At 45.3% G+C, this 20,108-nt stretch overlaps 1 protein-coding gene across 1 annotated transcript in view; it reads left to right on the forward strand.

Annotated features, from left to right (window-relative positions):
* Nucleotides 1–20,108, forward strand: part of LMOD1 (leiomodin 1) — a 64,763-nt gene that overhangs the window by 41,472 nt on the left and 3,183 nt on the right. The window contains exon 2 of the mRNA XM_027843484.1: nucleotides 15,767–17,200. Within this exon, the coding sequence (XP_027699285.1) occupies nucleotides 15,767–17,200 (1,434 nt within the window). The remainder of the gene's footprint in view (nucleotides 1–15,766; nucleotides 17,201–20,108) is intronic.

A 20,108-nucleotide genomic window follows, 5' to 3' on the forward strand; every position in this document is an offset into this window, starting at 1 on the left:
ATTTAATATTTTTATAAGTGACTTGGATAACGGGACAGATGGCATACATATTGAGGCAAAGCTGGGAGGGATAGGCTAGATGAAACAGTCAGGATTCTAAAAGATTCTGATAGGCTTTAATATTGGGCCAAATTGAATAAGATAAAGTTTAAATAGTCTTATACTTGGGTTTTTTAAAAAATCAGCTTCTTAAGTACAAAATGGAAGAGGTATGGTTAAGCTATAGTTCATCCATGAAAGAGCTCAGGTTTTAGGGGACATATAAGATGAAATGTAATAAATATAAATGTAAAGTCTTCTCTTGGGGTTCAAAAAATCAATTTTTTAAGTATAAGATGAAAGAAGCTAAATAGTTCATTCAAGAAAGATCTAGGGGCAGCTAGGTGGCGCAGTGGATAGAGCTCTAGCCCTGGATTCAGGAGGACCTGAGTTCAAATCCATCCTCAGACACATAACACTCACTAGCTGTGTGACCCGGGACAAGTCACTTAACTCCATTGCCTAGACCAAAAAAAAAAAAAGAAAAGAAAAAAGAATAGAAAAGAAAAATAAAGATCTGGAAGGTTTAATGCACAGAAACCTCAATAAATTCAACAGTGTGATATGGTTTAAAAAAAAGGGTAAAGTGATTTTAGGGTACATTTAGAGAAGAAGGTTGCCCAGGACTAGGGAGAAGATAGCTCCACTGGTTAAATTACATTTAGAATATTGTGTTTGCATATTGGGTGCCATATTTTAGGCAAAATGTTGACAAGCTGGCCAGAAGGAGGAAAGCTATGATAATAAAGAGTCTTGAGATCCTGTCATATAGTAATTGACTAGAGGGATAGGGGATATTTAGCCCAGAGAAGATTTAGGGTAACAGTTTAAAGTATTTGAGGGGCCTTAGATGGAAGAGGGATGAGGCTTATTCTGTTTAGCCCCACAAGGAAAAACTAAGAATAGTAGGTGGAAGGAGCAGAGACAGATTTAGGTTTGATTTGAGGAAAAAAACTTCCTAAGGATTAGGGCAACCCAAAAAGTAGAAAGGGGTGCCTCAATGCATAATGAGTTCCCTGTGGAACTGGAAATCTTAAGCAAAGGCTGGATAACCACTAATTCAATATTTAGAGGAGATACTTTTCCAGGTCTGGTTTGCCTCTGAGGTCTCTTCCAACTCTAAGATTCTGTGATTTTCACACCAGTGGAGGAAGATCACACCACACTGATGAGATCACAGATCTGTTGAACTACCCAGCTCCCCAAATGGGTCATGAGTTAGCCTTCACACCTGAGAGGCATCATGGACTGCTGGATACAGCACTGACTTGGAGTCAAGAAGGCCTTGGCTCAAATCCTACCACAGACACTTAGGAGGTGAGTTTCCTTGGGCAAGCCACTTAACATCTCTGGGCCTCGGCTTCCTCATCTGTAAAATGGAGAGCTTGGATTTAGTAACGCCTAAAGCCCCTTTCAGCTCAAAACCTCTGATTATCTGACCTCTATCCAGTGTGGGAAAGCCACAAGCTAAAGCTCATACCTGGGTCTTCCTGGGCTTGGTATTTATTGTCACCTTCACACCATTCCAAGCGTACATGTACACAAACATGTATCTATCTGTTCATGTATACGTGCATTGTACACATGTACACACACATATATGTATGTATATGTGTATATTGTAGAAAGAGGGGGAGGGGTGAAAGAGAGAGAGACAGACAGTTACCTTCTGATCAGCTCCACTGTTGTATATAGGTTATCATAGGTTAGTGTTTAATCCAAGACTCAACATGTTTCATTATCAAGAACAGATATTTACTCATAATTTTGCCCCATCTAGATTGCTAGGCAAAGTAAAGTCCTCTCTCTCAACAGATGTGGGCTCAAGGAATAAAATTCATGTCATTAGTCTCACCAAGGCAGAACTTAAGAGGTTAAACCAGAATTAACAGCCTGGATGTGTGCATTTGTGCATTACTGCACGTGAACAGAAACTACTATTATTTACACTTAGATATGATGTCATTGACAATATAGAAACCATGCAAGAGAGAGGCAATGCCTGGACATAGCATATTTGCAGAGATAGTAGTTCAGGGAAGGTTGCTGTCATCGGAGGAAATGTTTCCTCATCTTCATGACCATGATTTCGTTGCAACCCAGTAGGACCCTCGCCATCAAATGTACTTATCTATGTCCAATCCATTCAGGACAAGGGAGGTGAATGGATGGGCCATGGGGGCATATGTTGGGGTAGATGTTGTAGCCCTTGTCAGGGTCATTTGAACTTCCTATAAGCAAGAGTGGAGACGCTCATTTGTGCTTTGAGTTTCAGGGATCACTGGGCAAAGCCTGGAGGTCTGGAGGAGAGGAGAAGAGGAATGTTGGCAGATGCTTGAGGCCTGTGGCCCTGGGACTCTGGTCATTGCCAGAGTGAGAGTCATGGCACCCTGGGCCAGGAATTGGTCAAGAAAGGGGCTTCTTAGCTTGGAAATGACCTTATTAGGGATGCTGGCATTAAGACTGAAGCCAAGACCAAGTGGATCCTGTTGGCTGGAAAAGTGGCTTTGGGACATGGGAATAGCCACTCTGAAGCTCATGAGAGAATAGCAAATTATAATGGCTAGCACTGATTTAGTGCTTCAAGGTATGTAAAGCACACTACAATTGTTATCTCATTTGATCTTCACAACAACCCTGGGAGATGGGTGTTATTCTGATTCCCATTTTACAGATGAGGAAATTGAGGCAGACAGCAGTTAAATTACTCGCCCAGGGTCACCCAGCTAGTAAGTATCTGAGGCTAGATTTGAACTCAGGAAGAGTCCTGACTCCATGTCCAGCCTCTATCTACTGTACCACCTAGCTCTGAATTGGGAGAAGGGGCACTGGAGAAATAATCTCTGTCATGCTAAGCACAGTGCCTAGCCCATATTATTGTTGAGTTGTTTCAGTCCTGTCTGATTCTTCATGACCCCATTTGGGATTTTCATAGCAAAGATCCTGGAGTGATGTGCCATGTCCTTCTCCAGGTCATTTTACAGATGAGGAAACTGAGGCAAACAAGGTTAAGTGGCTTGCCCAGGGTCACCCAGCTAGTCTGTCTGAAGCCAGATTTGAACTCAGGTCTTCCTGACTCCAGGCCCAGTGCTATCTCCACTGTGCTACCTAGCTGCCCCAGAGCTGGCCTACCAACTAATAATTTGGCAGGTCATTTGGTTGAAGAAATGGCTGGAGAAAGAGGCAAGTTGGACAGTCCCAAGAAAGAATATCCTACTACAGGTAATGGAGGAGGATCTAGATGCCATCACTTCTTGAGGTAAAGGAATGGGCATTTATTAAGCACCTAATATGTGCCAGGAACTCTGATAAGTGCATTATCAATATTATCACATTTGATCCTTACAAGAACCCTGGGAGGGTAGGTGTTATTATTATCCCCATTTTACATGAGAAAACTGAAACCGAGAGAGGTCAACTGATTTGCACAGGGTCACACAAATAGGAAGTATTTGAGGCTGGATTTGAACTCAGGTCTTCCTGACTCTAGGACCAGTGCTCTATCCCACTATGCCAACAGCTACTCCTTTCATAGAAGACTCTAAATCACTGCAGGTTTACCTCCAATGCCATCTGTCATTCACTTAGCAAGCATTTATCAAATACCTGCTGTGTGCCAGGCACCATGTTATATGATGGAAAGACATGGACAAAAACATCAGATAATAGATTTAATACTAGAAGAGATGTTAGATGTCATCAAGTCCAACCACCTTCATTTTACAAATGAGGAAACTGAGGCTTAGAAAGACTTGCCCAAGGTCATACAACTAGTAAATATGAGAGGTAAGAGTCAAACCCAGATCTTCCAATATAGTATGCTTCGTCTTAGGAACAGTCCCTGCCCACAAGGAGTTCACATTTTAATAGGGAAATGCAGACACACGAGGGTAATGGTAACCAGGGAAGGGAGTTTTGGTCTAGATAATCACAAGGATTATGAATAGAGCCACAGAGCAGTCGATTGTCTGGCAGCAATGATATCATTGCTCTGTTGTTCCCAGGGAAAGTATAAGGGAGAGGGTGAAGTTTGCACATGGTAGCGTTTCATGTAACAAGCTGTCCATGCAGGACAGGCCCTGGTGTCCTAGCAGATGACTGCATGGGAAGTGTAGCCTGGTCTAGGGCTGACGAGATAGAGTAGATTAAGGTGAGTTTTAACTGCCCTCTCACCCAGCAATCAGGACAGTTCTAATGACTGGAATAATTCCCCTGGGAGAGGGCGTGGTCTCTAGGTGGCAGGTCCATTCTGGTGCAGTAGCAGGGCAGATGGTAAGATATTTGCACTGAGTAGTCTCTGGTGTACTGGTGGATGGCTTCCAAGGGAAGGCTAGGTCATACACTTACCTAGAAATCTTCAAGCATTAACATCCTCATCTTGAAATTGGTAAGAATTCAGGTCTTCACGCCTCACAGTGAATCCACAAAGGAGACAAGCCCCTTTAAATGTAATGAGTGAGGGGAAAGTTTTAGTTAATATTTAAGTCTTCATGATCATTGGAGACTTCTCACAAGGAAGGAACCCTATGAATGTGAGTGGGGCTGAGAGATGACCACATTATTTGTGCTGAATTAGGGGCAATCTTGTTTGGACGCAGGGACTTCCATGGGAAAATATACAACAAAACAAACAAACAAAAAACCGAAACAAATCACTGATGATGCTTTTAAGGAAGAAGTAAGAAAGAGAGAAATGAGAGCTGGCTGGATTAAAACCCTTCTAGGGAACATCTGCTCATTTCCCTGGTGCCTGAGGATGGCTGGAGGCTGACCTTTTCCAGTGAAGCTATCAGTTGTTCTAGTTAGAAGTCTTTTCCCATAAAGCTCTGCCACAAGGCCTGGTCCTCCTGTTCAGGTCACTTCTTTCTGTGGTTCCCTGTTTCACTGTTCTCACTACTATGAGAGGTAATGGGCTGTTATCCCCTCCTCAGACATCAAAGACCCTTTAAACACCATCCCATCATGCCCCCCCTTCCAGTGCCCAGTGGAGAATCTCCCTTCCAGGAGGAAGTCTCCGAAGGACACTATATCCTTGGTGAAAAAACACTCTGGGTTTGAAACAGAAAAATAAACTGAGGCCTTGGGGCTCAGTTTCCTCATGTGCAAAATGAGAGAGTTAGACTAGCTGACTTTTATGTTCCTTTCCAGTTCTTAATCTATCATTCTAGGATTCCATGAACTTAGCCACTCATGGTCTTCTCTGGGCCCCCAGAGTCTCAGAGTTGGCTACTGCTTGGCCCCCAGGCCTGGTGGGTGTGTATTACTACTTTACTTTGCCCTTCACATCAACCCTGAAATGGAGCTGCTCCCTAGAGATAGTAGGTGTCTCTGGCACCAGGCTCAGCCTCTCAACTCTCCTGAAGACCGCTTATTCTGGAACAGCTGCAGCACCTGAGGCTAAGGGGCCACCAGGTGGCTGAGGGGGAAACAGGGTCAGGGACTGGGACCTAAAGGACAGGTTGAACTGGGAGGGGGGGAATGAATGCTATTCATACTTGGGATATGGATCTCCCTTTAGGGAATAAAGATGGGATTTTGGGTATCATTTTCAGCAGATGAGGTAGTGCAGGGTGGTGCTGGTGGGGTGTGTGTATGTGTGTGTGTGTGTGTGTGTGTGTGTGTGTGTGCATGTGTATTGGGAGGCAGGACAGGAAGGATTTAGGAAGAAGATACCATACATTCCAATGGTGCTTTCCTTGTGAATAAGCATCCTGATCCAGAAGAAACAGGAGCCAGGGAACCAGTTATAACAAGGTCTTTTAAGGAACTCTCAGTCCTTGGTACACAGCAACCCCCATTCCCCTTAGGGAAGGAAGCTTAGAGCCCCCAGACCAAGGAGGGCACTAATGCCTAGACAGAGAAACTCAGCCAAAGACAGGGCAGGACTCCCAGAAGTCTTTGCTATGAGCCCAGAGACCATCCTGGGGATACATTTGTTCCTTCAGGACAAATGTTTGGGAGGAGTGGGGAACCTGTGGCCTCAAGGCTACATGTGGCTCTCTAGGTCTTCAAGTGCTGCCCTTTGACCGAATCCAAACCTCACAGAACAAATCTCCTTAATAAAAGGATTTGTTCTGGAAAACTTGGACTCAGTCAAAAGACCACACCCAAAGATCAAGAAGGCCACATGTAACCTGGAGGCCACAGGTCCCCCTGCCCCTGGTTTAGGGGATATCACAATGAAGCCTAGGACTGGTAATACCAAAAATCATGGTCTAGTTACATGTTGGGTGTTGGTCTAGTAACCAGCTCATCTGGCTTCAACTATTGACTTCAACTATCCACTTGACGGCTAAGCCATCCTTGCATGGGGGAAGGAAAGTGGAATTTCCCTGGTCTGGATCCTGTCAACAGTGGTGAGGATTGTCATTTTATCCATTCCCCTGCAGGCCCAATCACACCCCAAGTCCATGTGGCATGGAGAGGAGTTCTTTCTTTTTCTGAAAACTCTTCAAAAGAAAGAGATTCCAGAATTTTGCAACCCACACTGCTAAGAAACTTTCTAGCATCTAACCTGTATGCTGCCTGCTGCATTCAGCGCATTTGCTCCACATGCCTTTCTTTGTGGAGACCCCACCCAGTTCTCTGGTACCTAAGTCATACCAAGCCTGAGTCATACCAGGAGGCATGTAGCTTCCCCTTCAATTAACTGAGTCTTTAGAAAGTGGGGGTGAGATTCAAAAACTGGTGGGAACCTGAGGGACCTCAGAGATCATTTAGTCCAACCGCCTCATTTTATATATAAGAAAACTGAGCCTTACAAAGATAAGAAGTTTGTACAGGGTCCTAAGTAGGAACTTGAACTCAGGTCTTCTGACTCTGAGTCCAGCATCTTTTCAATAAGCCATTCTGTTTGAGGAAGGGATTGGCATCTGTAAACAAGAATGTATCACTGTGGAACTCCAAAAAGTTCTGAGTGTACAGATTCAGAAAACTGCCTTGATTTTCTTCTCCCCCTTTCTAAGAATAAGGAGTGGGGTATGGTGATGGTGAGATTTCCCCCATCCCCTTCTGTGTAATCAGGGAGTACTTCCTAGAGGATGTAACATATAAAGGCTCATGAAAAGAGGGAAGAGACATTGTGCTCTGTCCCTCTGGCCCCAAAGAAGGAAGTCAACTAACTAGATATAAATAAATTCAGGGGACGGGCACCCGTCAGCTTCTTTATGTGACCAGGAGAGACAGCAGGAGAACTGTGGGAGACATTCAACTGAATTCAGTTCAATTCAGTTCAGTTCAGTTAATAGGATAATAATGATAGAGAAAATTTAGATAGCACCTATTATGTGCCAGCTAAGTGCTACGTGCTTTCATAAATATTACTTCATTTGAAAAAAAAATAGGAAAAGGGGCAGCTAGGTGGCACAGTGAATAGATCTCTGGCCTTGGAGTCAGGAGGACCTGAGTTCAAATCCAGCCTCAGACACTTAACACTTACTAGCTGTGTGACCCTGGGCAAGTCACTTAACCCCAACTGCCTCACCAAAAAGCAAAAAAAAAAAAATTTCATTTGATCCTCACAACAACCCTGGGAGGTAGGGCTATTATTATCATCCCCATTTTACAGATGAGGAAACTGAGGTAAACAAGTACCTTGCCCAAGGTCACAAAGTTAGGAAGTGTCTGAGACTAGATTTGAACTTAGGTCTTCCTCACTCCAGGTCCAGGTGGTCTGAAGATTGTGCCATCTAGAATCATGGCAATTCAATTCATGTATTAAGAGTCTGCAATATTCCAGGCACTGTGATCAGGGGTGTTATCCCTTATCCCTGGCTTTCATCCTTCAGTCCTAGTAATATTCTCATAGACTTCCCAGAGTACTTTGGATACCGTCTTTTCCATCCACCTTCCTCCACGAAGGACTTTTCAGTCACTCGTGAGGGTGGCTTCTATTTCTAACGATGTTTCCCCACAGGAAGAGATGTTGCTTTCTGCTTGTCGTGCATTTCTGGGCGTCCCATCCTTGAGAAGTTCTGCCTCACATCTCACCTAAATCCCTCTTACTACAAGAGATGAGGTTGAATGGAACCTGGTCTAGAGATCAGAAAAGTTAGCCTCTGGAGGCATTTGGGGAAGACTCAGCCACCAATCTCGGAATAAGGGGGTCAAACAGAGGGCTTAGTGTTCCTTTGTAGAGAGGCGTATGGGAGACAGCTCTGGTTTGTGCCCAAAAGAGCCGAGCAGCTCTGAACACTGAGATCCCAGCCCGGGAAGGGATTTGGTCTCCTTCTCCTTTTAAGGAAATGTCTGAGAGATTCTGAGGGCTGCAAGCCGCAACGAGCCCCAGCCCCACTCACTCCAAACTATTTGGAGGAAACAGCAGATTAATTGGCCACCTCCCCCCTTTCCCAGCCCTCCCTACCACCAACCTGGTTTTCATTAGAGTCTTTTTAAAGGTCTAGTGGGGCTTCACTATAGCAGATAACATGGAAGGGCCCCTATAGTAGGGCTCTCAGAGTGGGGTCTGAGGAATTCTTGGCATCATCTGAGGTTCATAATAAGGGGGTGGTAGATACTAGGTAAGGATGAATGGCTTGAGGAGGGACTAGGGAGATGATGAGGGAAGAGGCTTTATTCTTTGACTAAAGGTTGGATTAAATGACCTGCAAAGGCCTTTTTAAAGGCCTTTTTCTCTGAGTCAAATCAAGGTAGAGGTGTGGGGTTTGAGGAAGGTCATGTGTAAGGGGGGGAAGAGAGAACTAGATCATGAGAAGAGAAGTCCTGTTTTGGAGGGTGGGATGAGAAGCAGTGGAAGGGGGATACCAAAACATAAGCCTGGTGCCTAAATTTGAACTAGTTATGAGAGGGAAATCCAGGACTGTAGGCCAAGATGGAGCTGACATGGAAGGCAGCTGTGATCACAGGAAGGGCAGGGCAGGGAAGCTCCCAAGGGCTGAGATGAGGAGAAAGTGAGGGGGTCGAGGCCACCTGTTACTACATCTCTCTCTCCCTGACTAGTCTACTTCTAGTGCTGGGTCAGAGCTGGGTAGCCCCATGAGCAGTTGGTATTCTGGGACCAGGCATCCTAGACAGGTACTTTTGCTTTGAAACTGAAAATTCAGAGAATCCACAGGTAAATAAGGTAAGTAAAGTACTTTGTAAACCTTAAAGTTCTATACAAATGTCAGATAGGAGGTAGGGCCTGGATGTATGATTTCATAGGGATGGGCAACTCCCGGGTGAGGAAATTCCCTCTACCAATGCAGACTGGCACCTTCTCTGAGTTATACTATAGTTTTAGAGAGTAGCTAGGTAGTGTAGAGGATAGAGCACTGGGCCTGGAGTGAGGAAGACCCAAGTTCAACTCCTGCCTCAAACACTTACTAGCTATGTGACCCTGGTCAAGTTATTTAACATCTGCCTGCCTCAGATTCCTCATCTGTAAAACAGGTTAAAAATAGCTACCACCCAGGGTTGTTGGGAGGATCAGATGAGATAATAGCGTAGAGTCCATTGGAAACTTTAAAGCTCTATGTAAATATTAACTGTTATTGTTATTAGAGTTACCAAAAGCACTGGGAGATTATGTGATCTGCCTACACTACACAGCCAGTATGGTCAGAGGCAGAACTTGAACCTAGATCTTCTGGATGCTGAGGCTGCCTCTCAACTATCAGCAAGAGGGATTCCTTTATCATTTAGGTTGGATGACTAATATGGAAAAAGGTTTTGCTTGACTACACGTGCATTGCTTGCCTTCTCAATGGGGGGGTGGGGAGGGAGAAAGGGAGAGAATTTGGAGCTCAAAGTTTAAAAAATGAATGTCAAAAATAGTTTTTACATGTAATGGGGGGAAAATAAAATACTTAATTTAAAAAGATCGTATGAATTGAACTGGATGGATACTGAGGTTCCTTCCAACTCTCAAATTCTGTAATTCATTAAGTTGTTCAATGGTGTCTGACTCTTTAGGACCCTATTTGGGGTTTTCTTGGCAAAGATACTGGAGTGGTTTGCCATTTCCTTCTCCAGCACATTTTACAGATGAGGAAACTGAGGCAAACAGAATTAAGTGACTTGTCCAAGATCACACAGCTAGTAAGTGTCTGAGGTTGTATTTGAACTCAGGTCTTCCTGACTACAGGCACCACTCTAACCTCTGCACCCCTAGCTGCCCCATCATTAAGTACTTCAGTAGTAACCAACAAAGCCCTAGGGCTGAAGGTCTGAATACCCAGTTTTGGCTCTGGGGCTTGGGACAAGTCACGGCTAGTATGTAGACTATGAATTTCCCCAAATTTAAGGTCTGTGAGCATGATGCAACCACCTCCCTACCCTCTACTCCTCAGGGGATGCCCTATGACTTGTGAGATAACTGGCACATTTCCAGATGAGGCACCTAGAGTTTAGACTCCCAGGAGGTTTCCCAGAGACCAGACCTCCTGGGCCTGGGCCTCACTTGCTCTCTGAAGGTTAGCATATCCATCAGACACCTTGGAGAATTCATGACCTATCTGCACTACGCAGACAAAAATGTAAGAGACTTTGGATGTACAAGCACTCATCAGTACTACAGACATGGGAGACCAGCTGCCAGCATAGATGACCCCAGTGCCTGTGGAACCTGAGGAAGGCTCTAAGTTCCCTGAAAGGCTAAGCTGTTGGTGACTAGGGAGCAGTACTTCACGTATTGGCTGCATGGACAGTTTCAGCTCCCTTGGGGCTACAAAAAGTCCAACTCTATGATAAAGCAATCTCTCTTTCTGCACCATATAAGATGAATCTGGGCTTTGTCTGAGTCCCAAGTCAGAACCTTTCATGGGGAGAGGCACCTTGGAATGTAGCTCTTTCCCCAAAGATCTGTAGGAAGAATAGAGTATATATGGTCCTAATGACCTGAGAAGATCTGGTCAAGAGCAGACAGTGGGAAAAGGGAAGGAGATGGATGAGTAAAACAGCAACAAAACCCTTGCCTCAGATTCCATTCAGCTCATCCTGTCCCAAGGCCTTCCACAGACGGAACAGGGGGCCGGCCTGGTTCTGTGGAAACATTTCGTACCTGCACCACAAACATGCCATCAGGGACTTGACCTGAGTTTATTTAGCAAAGAAAGTTCTTGGCTCCCTGGCTTGAATCACAGTGGGCAGTCAAAGGGCACTGAGTTTGGTGAGCCATGGCCTTGGAATGCCCCTCCCTTCTCCCTCTCCTTCAGGCTACTGAGCCCCAGTCATACACAGCAAGACCTACTTTGGGGGAGGATCCTGGGAGCAAAGGACTATGCCGAGCTTTGTCCCCAAGGAGCCTCCTGTCCCTTGTCACCTTCTGACACTCTGAAGGGACTAGGGGTGCTCCTGCGTGGGATTCTCCAACTCATTTCCCAGAACAACTAAATGTAGCTGAGACCATGTAAGGGAGAAGGGAAAGGAAACATAACCTCAGGGGTGGAGGATCTTTTAATTCATTTATTAGTAATAACATGTTTCTGTAACACTTTAATCTTTTTCAAAGCACTTAGCTCCCAATTCTCTGAGGCAATCAGGGCAAGTAATTATCCCTGTCTTACAGATAAGGCAACTGGGGATCATATAAGTTAAATGACTTGACTATAGTCATACAACTAGTAAGTGTCAGAGGCAGGATTTGAACTCAGCTCCTCCCGACTCTAAGTCCAAGGGCTTGAAAAGGAAAGATTTGAAAGATATATGCAAGTTAGTGGCAGAGGAAATTCTCTAAACAGAGAGGACACAGGGTATAATGAATGAAAAATGCTCAGAAGAAAATAAGGAAACAAACATTTATTAAGCTCTTATAGCACCAGGCAGCTTTATAAATATGAACTCACTTGATCTTCACAACAATCCTGGGAGCTTGGTGCTATTATTACCCCCATTTTATAGATGAGGAAACTGAGGCAAACCAGGTTAAGTGACTTGCCCAAGGTCACACTGCTGGTAAGTGTCTGAGGCCACATTTGAACTGAGTTCTTCCTGACTAGCCCCATTCCCCACACCCCACCCTTATGTTCAGCTGTGCCACCCCCCCAGTAGCCTTGGGGTTGAGGCCCTGCTCCAGCACTTATTACTTGTTATCTTGGATAAATCAGACCACCTCTCTTAGCCTATTTTCTCATCTGTAATGAGGGATTTGGACTGTAAGGTCCCCTCCAGTTTTTAACAGTATGAGATCCTCCAATGATGAGGAATACATCTTAAGAGACTCTTTATAGCCCCAAGGGCTGACTCTGGGGGAGTCACTTAACCTTTGTCTGCCTCAGTTTCCTCAACTGTGCAACAGGGATAATAACAACACTTACCTCTCAGGGTTGTTGTGAGGATCCGATGAGATATTTGCAAAGTGCTTAGCACAGGGCCTTGCAGAGAATAGGCATTTAATAAATGCATGTTTCTCCCTGCAGGTTCCTGTCAGCTCCTCCAAGAAGTGGTACAGTTGAGGAAAGCACTTCCTTGGCAGTTGGCATCTGTTCAGGAATTTAAGTTCATGTAGTTACCTCCAGAGCTAGGAACTTGCTGGGCTGGATCTAGGTTTGGTGTTCCGACTTTAGAGAAAGAAATACAAAGCCTTCGCCTTGAGGTCCTGTCTTGGGCTGACCTAGGCAAGCCAATGTTCTCACTTGAGCCACATGCTTGAGTTGTAGCCTCCATTGCTGCTGGGAGCAAGGGTGGGGGGAAAGAAGAGGACTGAATTTCCACCCCCTGCATCCCTAGCTAGAAGTTCAAGGGGCAGCTGGTGCTGGATTTATTCCAAGATAGGGTGGCCCGAAAGAGAGACGAGAGGAGCCTTTCTCCAGCATTCACAGCCTACTAAGAGGAGAGTTTTCTCTGCAAGAATTCATTCTCCCACATGCTCAGTGGTCAATCCTCTTTGACATGCCCCTCCATACACCCCCACCCCACCCCCATCCCCATCATAGCGACATACAGGGACCAATCAGGAGTTGCTGTGTCATTTTGGCAAAATGAAGTACCAGTCCCTTAGCAAGAAGCCAATAGGCATGTGCATCCTCAAGGAGCCAGAGGGTGCCCTCCTTGGCCTTACTACAAGGTTAGAGCCTCCCCTAGAGTCCCAGACACTGCGGCACCTGTCGTTCAGTTAGGAAGGTCTGATTGGTATATAATCCCTGCAGCTTCTAGCAAGCAAGACCTGCTCTGTTCTTTGCGAGGATAGAAAACCAATTCCAGGAGCAGCTAGGTGGCACAGTGGATAGAGTACCAGCCCTGGAGTCAGGAGGACCTGAGTTCAACTCTGACCTCAGATACTTACTAGCTATGTGACCCTGGTCAAGTCACTTACCCCTGATTGCCTCAAGAAAAGAAAAAAAAAACAAACAAACAATGTCCATGGTACTACTTTGGCTCCATTGTAGAGGGAGAAGTGACCAACACTTCCTCTTGGGACAACAGCCAGAGACCAAACTTAGCTCTCCTGTTTCTCTCAACCATGGTCTCCAGTCCACGCTCAAAGCCCCCAGTTCATTTCTTATGAGGACTGGTTGATAATATGGGGGATTTATAGCTCATAGAAGGGAAGACTTAGCTAGGGACATGATACCATATGGAAGAGATATTAGATGTCTTCTCTTTAGCACCAGAGGACAAAACTGTAGCAAAGAGGAAAATATAGGTGTAATGGGGGACTGGCCAATGAAGGCCCAGTTTTTTGAGCATGCACAACCTCCCCTGCCTGATGCCAACCCACATGGATCCCCAGAGACCAGGCTTCTGGGCCTTCCAGCTATGCTTGAAGGACTGGGCCCCTATTGGCCAATCTCCTCTCTCAATGTGGCCTCATCTCTTACATAGGTTTGATGCAAGAAAATATTTCCTAGTTTTGTATGACTACACATGTATAACCTGTATGGAATTTCTTGCCTTCTCAATGGGGGTGAAAGTGGGGGTGGGAGTGGGGAAGGAGGAAGGGAGAGAATCTGGAACTCAAAGTTTTAAAAATGAATGTTAAAATTGTTTTCACATGTAATTGGGGGAAAATAAAATACTAAATAAAAAAGAAAGAAAAGAAAATACTTCCTAACAATTAGAGCTAAGCAAAAATAGAACCAGTTGCCTTGGGAGGTAGTAGGTTGTCCCTAATGGGAGGTCTTCATGGGTAACCACTCTCTGTGTATGTTACAGAATAGATTCTTATTTGGGTATGAGTTTGCCTAAGTGGCTGCTCTAAAATTTGATGATTCTGTGATTCTTAGGACTCTACAGCTATTGCTTAGCACAGTCCCTTGAGCCTGGTGGAAATTTGTTTGTTTGGGTGCCATCCCATATTATATTTAGGTAATCCCAATAGCCAAGATGAGATTCACAGAACCCTGGAACCCAAGAGCTTGCAAGGTCCTCCTGAGTCCATTTTCACCCATTTCCCCCCCCCCCCCCAGCAAGACTGACTTAGAATTACACAAGAGAGACAAGGCCATCTTCTCTAGGAGAGGAGCCACCTTTGTTTATTCATTTTATAAGAGGGCTACATTTGAGTCTGGAGACCTGAATTCAAATCCCAACTCCAACATTTACTATTTGGTGACCATGGACAAGTCATTTAAATTCTTTGAATTCCAATTTCCTTATATGTAAAATGAAGAGGCAGCTAGGTGGGTCAGTGCTAGAATTTTTCATTCTTCATTGAGGTTTCTACAGCTTAAGTTTCAACAGAAGGGGCAGACATAAGGGAGAATTTCCTGAGTTAATAATAATAGCTCACATGCCTGTGATGTAGAAGGATAGCAGTCCAGAATAGTGGATCTAAAGATCTGGCCTTAGAGCCCAGAAGACCTGGGACAGTGGATAGAGTGCTAAACCTGGAGTCAGGAAGACTCATCCTCCTGAGTTCAAATCTAGTCTCGGGCACTTACCAGCTATGTGGTCCTGGGCAAGTCACTTAATTCCTACTTGCCTCAGGTCCTCATCTATAAAATGGGGACATACTGGAGAAGGAAATGACAAACTAGTCCAGTATCCGCCAAGAAAACCCTATGGACAGTATGGTCCACAGAGTTACAAAAAGTCAGACACAACTGAACAGCAAGATGAGGATAATATTTTTATTATCTACCTCAATGGATTGTTGTTCATGTTAAAGGAATAGAGATGGGTACTGGACTTGTGATCTCATTACTACAGGGAAATGCCAGATGAAACTCCCTCTACTGGCACTGCAATTTATAGTCTTAGAAAGTTGCCTACATCAGTGTTCAGTCGTTTCAGTTGTGTCCAGCCCTTTGTGACCACATTTGGGTTTTTCTTGGCAAAGATACTGGAGTGGTTCATCATTTCCTTCTCTGGCTTGTGTTACAAATGAGGAAAGTGAACCAAACAGGGTTAAGTGACTTGCCCAGGATCACACAGCTGGTAAGTGCCTGAGGCTAGATGAGCCTTCCAGACTCTGGGCTATCCACTGTGCCAGCAATGAGAGATTGACTTGCCCAGAGTGAAATAACCAGTATGTATCAGAGGGACTTGAACCCAGGTCTTCTGGGCTCCAAGGCCAGATCTTTAGATTCACTGTTCCAGGCTGCTATCCTTCTATATCACAGATATGTGAGCTGTTATTATTAACTCAGGAAATTCTCCCTTCTGTTGAAACTTCAGCTGTAGAAACCTCAATGAAGAATGAAAAATGGCTAATTGCTCTACATCAAAACTATTTAAAGACTGGAAGGCAATGCTTAGGACGCCTACTCAGTGCCCCACCACTTGACACCCTCTCATTCCAGCTATTACTTCATGTTTATTTTTGTTTTTCTTTCTGAATTCTCCTTAGGAAAGCAGGCAAGTGGAGACCAAGACAGATGCCAAGAACGGAGACGAGAGGGGCAGGGATGCTGGTAAAAAAGCCCTTAGTTCCAAACGTGACTCGGAGCTGGGAAAAGAGCAGAAGAAGGACAGTCCGAAGATAAGCCGACTAAGAGAGAAAGTTGAAGCGGACGGGAAAAGCAAAGAGAAGCTTAAGGATGACAAAGTCCTGAGGGGCATAGACAAGGGCAGGGTCAAGGCTGCTGTGGACAAGAAAGAGACGGGGAAGGATGGGAGAGGAGACGAAAAGACAGTGGCAGTAAAGAAAGAGGATGAGAAGAAAGGGATTGAAAAGAGCAGAAGTGTGAACAAAGAGAAGGAGAAGAAGGGAGAGGACAAGAGTGAGGCAGATAAAAAAAAGGAGGGAGAGAAAGTGAAGACAGAGAGTGGCAAAGAAGAAGCCAAAAAGGAAGATGGGAGAGGTAAAAAGGGGGAGCCCACCACCCCAAAGGAACCCAAGGATGATGCTAAGGCCAAGAATGTTAAGGCCCCAGAGTCTGAGAAGCCCACCCCCAGTAGCCCTGCCAAGGCCCCAGAGACTCCAGCCAAGGCAGAAGAGGAAGCAGCCCCCAGCATATTTGATGAACCTCTGGAAAAGGTGAAGAACAATGACCCCGAGATGACAGAGGTAAATGTCAACAACTCAGACTGCATCACAAATGAGATTCTGGTCAAATTCACTGAGGCGCTGGAATTCAACACTGTGGTCAAGGTGTTTGCCTTAGCCAACACTCGGGCGGACGACCACGTGGCTTTTGCCATCGCTATCATGCTCAAGGCCAACAAGACCATCACCAGTGTCAACCTGGACTCAAACCACATCACTGGCAAAGGCATCCTCGCCATCTTCCGGGCTCTGCTCCAGAACAACACACTGACGGAGCTTCGCTTCCATAATCAAAGACACATCTGCGGGGGCAAGACCGAAATGGAGATCGCCAAGCTCCTTAAGGAGAACACCACACTGCTCAAACTGGGCTATCACTTTGAGCTAGCGGGGCCCCGGATGACTGTCACCAATCTGCTCAGTCGCAATATGGACAAACAGAGGCAGAAGAGGCTGCAGGAGCAGAAGCAGGCACAGGGTGGGGGTGGGGAGAAGAAGGACCAGCTGACAGTGCCCAAGACTGGGGCCCTGCCCAAAGGCTCCCCTAAGCCATCGCCACAGCCCTCCCCTAAGCCCTCCCCGAAGAACTCCCCCCAAAAGGGTGGCACTCCTGCCGCCCCACCCCCACCGCCGCCTCCCCTGGCTCCACCCCTCATGCCAGAGAACCTGAGGAATTCCCTTTCTCCAGCAACCCAAAGGAAGATGGGAGATAAGGTCCTCCCAGCACAAGAGAAGAACTCCCGGGACCAACTGCTAGCTGCCATCCGTTCCAGCAACCTCAAGCAGCTCAAGAAGGCACGTGGAAGGGGCGGGATAAGAGAGGGGGCTATGGGCAGGTATGGGGGTGGGGAGAGGCAGAGAAAGAATCAGAATATCTCTGATTCCGAGGAATTCTGAGGGAGATAATTCAGACTCCTTCAGAAGCTATTGAATAAACAGATTTCTAGGGCTTAAAAGGGACTTTTGAGAGGTTATCTGGTTCACTCCCTTACCTATAACCAGGCCACACTTAAGCCATATCCAACAGATGATAGATATAAAGACAAACACAGAGAGACAGAGGGAGACGGAGAGACAGAGAGGAGAGGGAGGAAAGAGAGGAGAGACAGAGAGAGACAGAGACAGAGACACACAGAGAAAGAGAGGAGGGGGCGAGAGAAAGAGAGGAGGGGGGTGAGAGAAAGAGAGAAGGGGGGTGAGAGAAAGAGAGACAGAGACAGAGAGACAAAAAGAGAGAGAGAGACAAAAAGAGAGACAGAGAGACACAGAGAGGGAGAGGAGGAGAGAGACAGAGAGACAGAGACAGAGAGGAGAGAGACAGGGCGGGGCGGGAGAAGAGAGAGAGAGAGAGAGAGAACATTTATTAAGCACTTACCATATGCCAAGCATAATGCTAAGTGCTGGACATAAAAATATAAGCAAGTAGGATATTCTCTGCCCTCAAGGAGTTTCCATTCTAATAAAAGAAGAAAACAGGTAAAGGGGTGCTAGAAAAGGAGGGTTGGAGGGGAAAAGTTATCCCATGGGATTTGATAAAGATACTGTAGGAGCTGGCATTCAGGCATGGCCACTAGCAGATAAGGCAAGAAGATCACTTATCAGAGTCAGAGGGATGGTCTAACTTTCCCATGGGATAGAAGTGGTTGGAGAATAGGGCCAAGGTGAGGATGACTATATCTTTAAAGATCTTAAGAATTGGAAATTTCACAGCTACTTTTCAGCATCCCCTGCCAATCTTCCATCTCAGCAATGTCTAATTCTTTTATCTTCAAGTTAAACCATCCAGCAGCTGGAAGGAACATTAGCAGTGCTCGAAGTCCAAACCCCTCATTTTACAAATAAGGAAATGAAGACCCAGAAAGGTTAAATGATTTGCCCAGGGTCACATATGCCATAATCATCAGTGGCAGGATCTGAATTCATGTCCTCTAATTTCAAATCTAATACTTTCTGCCACTGCATTTCTATTCTATTCTTAGAGAGAAAGAGGAGACTGATGGGAAGGAGAGAGAAGATAAGGGAGAAACAGGAAGGAGAAAGGGGGAAGGGAGAGAGAGACACTGAGAGATCTAGCCTCTGTCTAATAGCCTTTCCCTTTATTGACTTGAAAACCATCACTTAACATCTCCTCAACCTTCTCTTCCCCACAATAATCTCCAGTCCTTCAAAGATTCATAGTCTGGGTTGTCCTTCTCAGGATTAGCCAAGCCTCTTGACATTTTTCAGACCAAGAGCAGGCACTGATCAATAAACAAATCATTGCTGAGCATGTAGTATGTGCCTAGCACTGTGCTGGGTGCTGTGGGGAATAGAAGATTAGTATACGATATAGCATGTTTGTCCTCATGAACTTTTTGATCCAGCTAGAGAGAACAGGCTGGTACAGACTGGCAAACACTCTGATCCTGTATTTAAGTACTAAACTGTCTGGGGGATAGGCTGTAATTACTGTAGACCACTAGCTTTAAGAGAAGACTGCTCAGAGCAGTTTCTATCTTTTCATTTATCCCCTTAAAAATGGAATCAGTTCCTAGAATGAGAGGAATCAGATATGATCTCCACTTTCCATAGTGAAAAAGTTGCTACCACAATGGCACAAGCCTATAATCCATGCCCCAGAAGTTGAGACTGGTAAATCGCTTGGGCTCAGGAGTTCTGAGCTGCAAGGAGCTAAGCCAATCAGGTCTCTGAACCAAGTATGAAAAGCCTCCAGGAGGGGTATGGGCACCAGGCTACCTAAGGATGGCCAAACCAGTTCAGGCTGGAAATGGAGTAGACCAAAGTTCCCCTGTTGATCAGTGGTTGGGCTGAAGTGAGGAAGTCAAAGGCAATAAACATTATTGAGCACTTACTGTGTGCAAAAGCAATGCCCTGGACAATTCAAGTTGGGGGTAGTCTGGTTCTGTAGTTTCATTGGCCTAGGGAACTCCCCAAGAGGAAATTCTCTTTACCAGATCAGATGTGGCACTGTTGTTCAACTAATAGTCACAGAGGGTTGTGTGGAGCCATTGAGAGGAGAATCTTCCTTACATGGAGGCCAACTTTCTACCCACAAAACCTTGCTGACTCATAGGTGTGCTAAATTGTGCTGGACTTTGGGTGCTATACATGGTTTAGATAAGAAATGGTCCCTCTCTTCCATAAAATAGGGGCCATATAATCTAGTAGGGAGAGTGAGACAGATTAAGCAACAACTGGGATACACCATAGTACATGACAAGGGCATTTGAGAGGTGCAGGTAAGAGTGCTCTATGAAGTCAGGAGAAAGGTCATTACAGACCCTGGGAATCAAGTCTTGTGAGCAGAGATTATAGACTATTTTTCAGCAATATCGGAACTAATTTCAGTCTTCTGGCCTTCTCTTTGAATTGTGTGTGCATGCGTGTGTGTGTGTGTGTGTGTATGTGAGAGAGAGAGAGAGAGAGAGAGAGAGAGAGAGCATTTTAAGGAAATGACTCCCAAGAATCAGCTTTGCCTCTGTTTATCCTTTCTCCTTATGAGGTTGTACAATCTATCAGCAGAAGCCCTTCCTCCCTGGGAGTCCCACCTAGGCAAGAGTCAGGATTCATGGAACTAGCCTGTTAGGAGACAGTAGTAATCTGACCCAATATGATCATGATTCCATGGACTTTAAAATGAGTGTGACTACTGCCAGTAACCCCAGAGCATGATTTTGAATTTGACCATGTTTTAAGTGAAGAG

The sequence above is a fragment of the Vombatus ursinus genome, unplaced genomic scaffold (genome assembly GCF_900497805.2).
Source record: "Vombatus ursinus unplaced genomic scaffold, bare-nosed wombat genome assembly UNPS02014909.1, whole genome shotgun sequence".
Lineage (NCBI taxonomy): Eukaryota > Metazoa > Chordata > Mammalia > Diprotodontia > Vombatidae > Vombatus > Vombatus ursinus.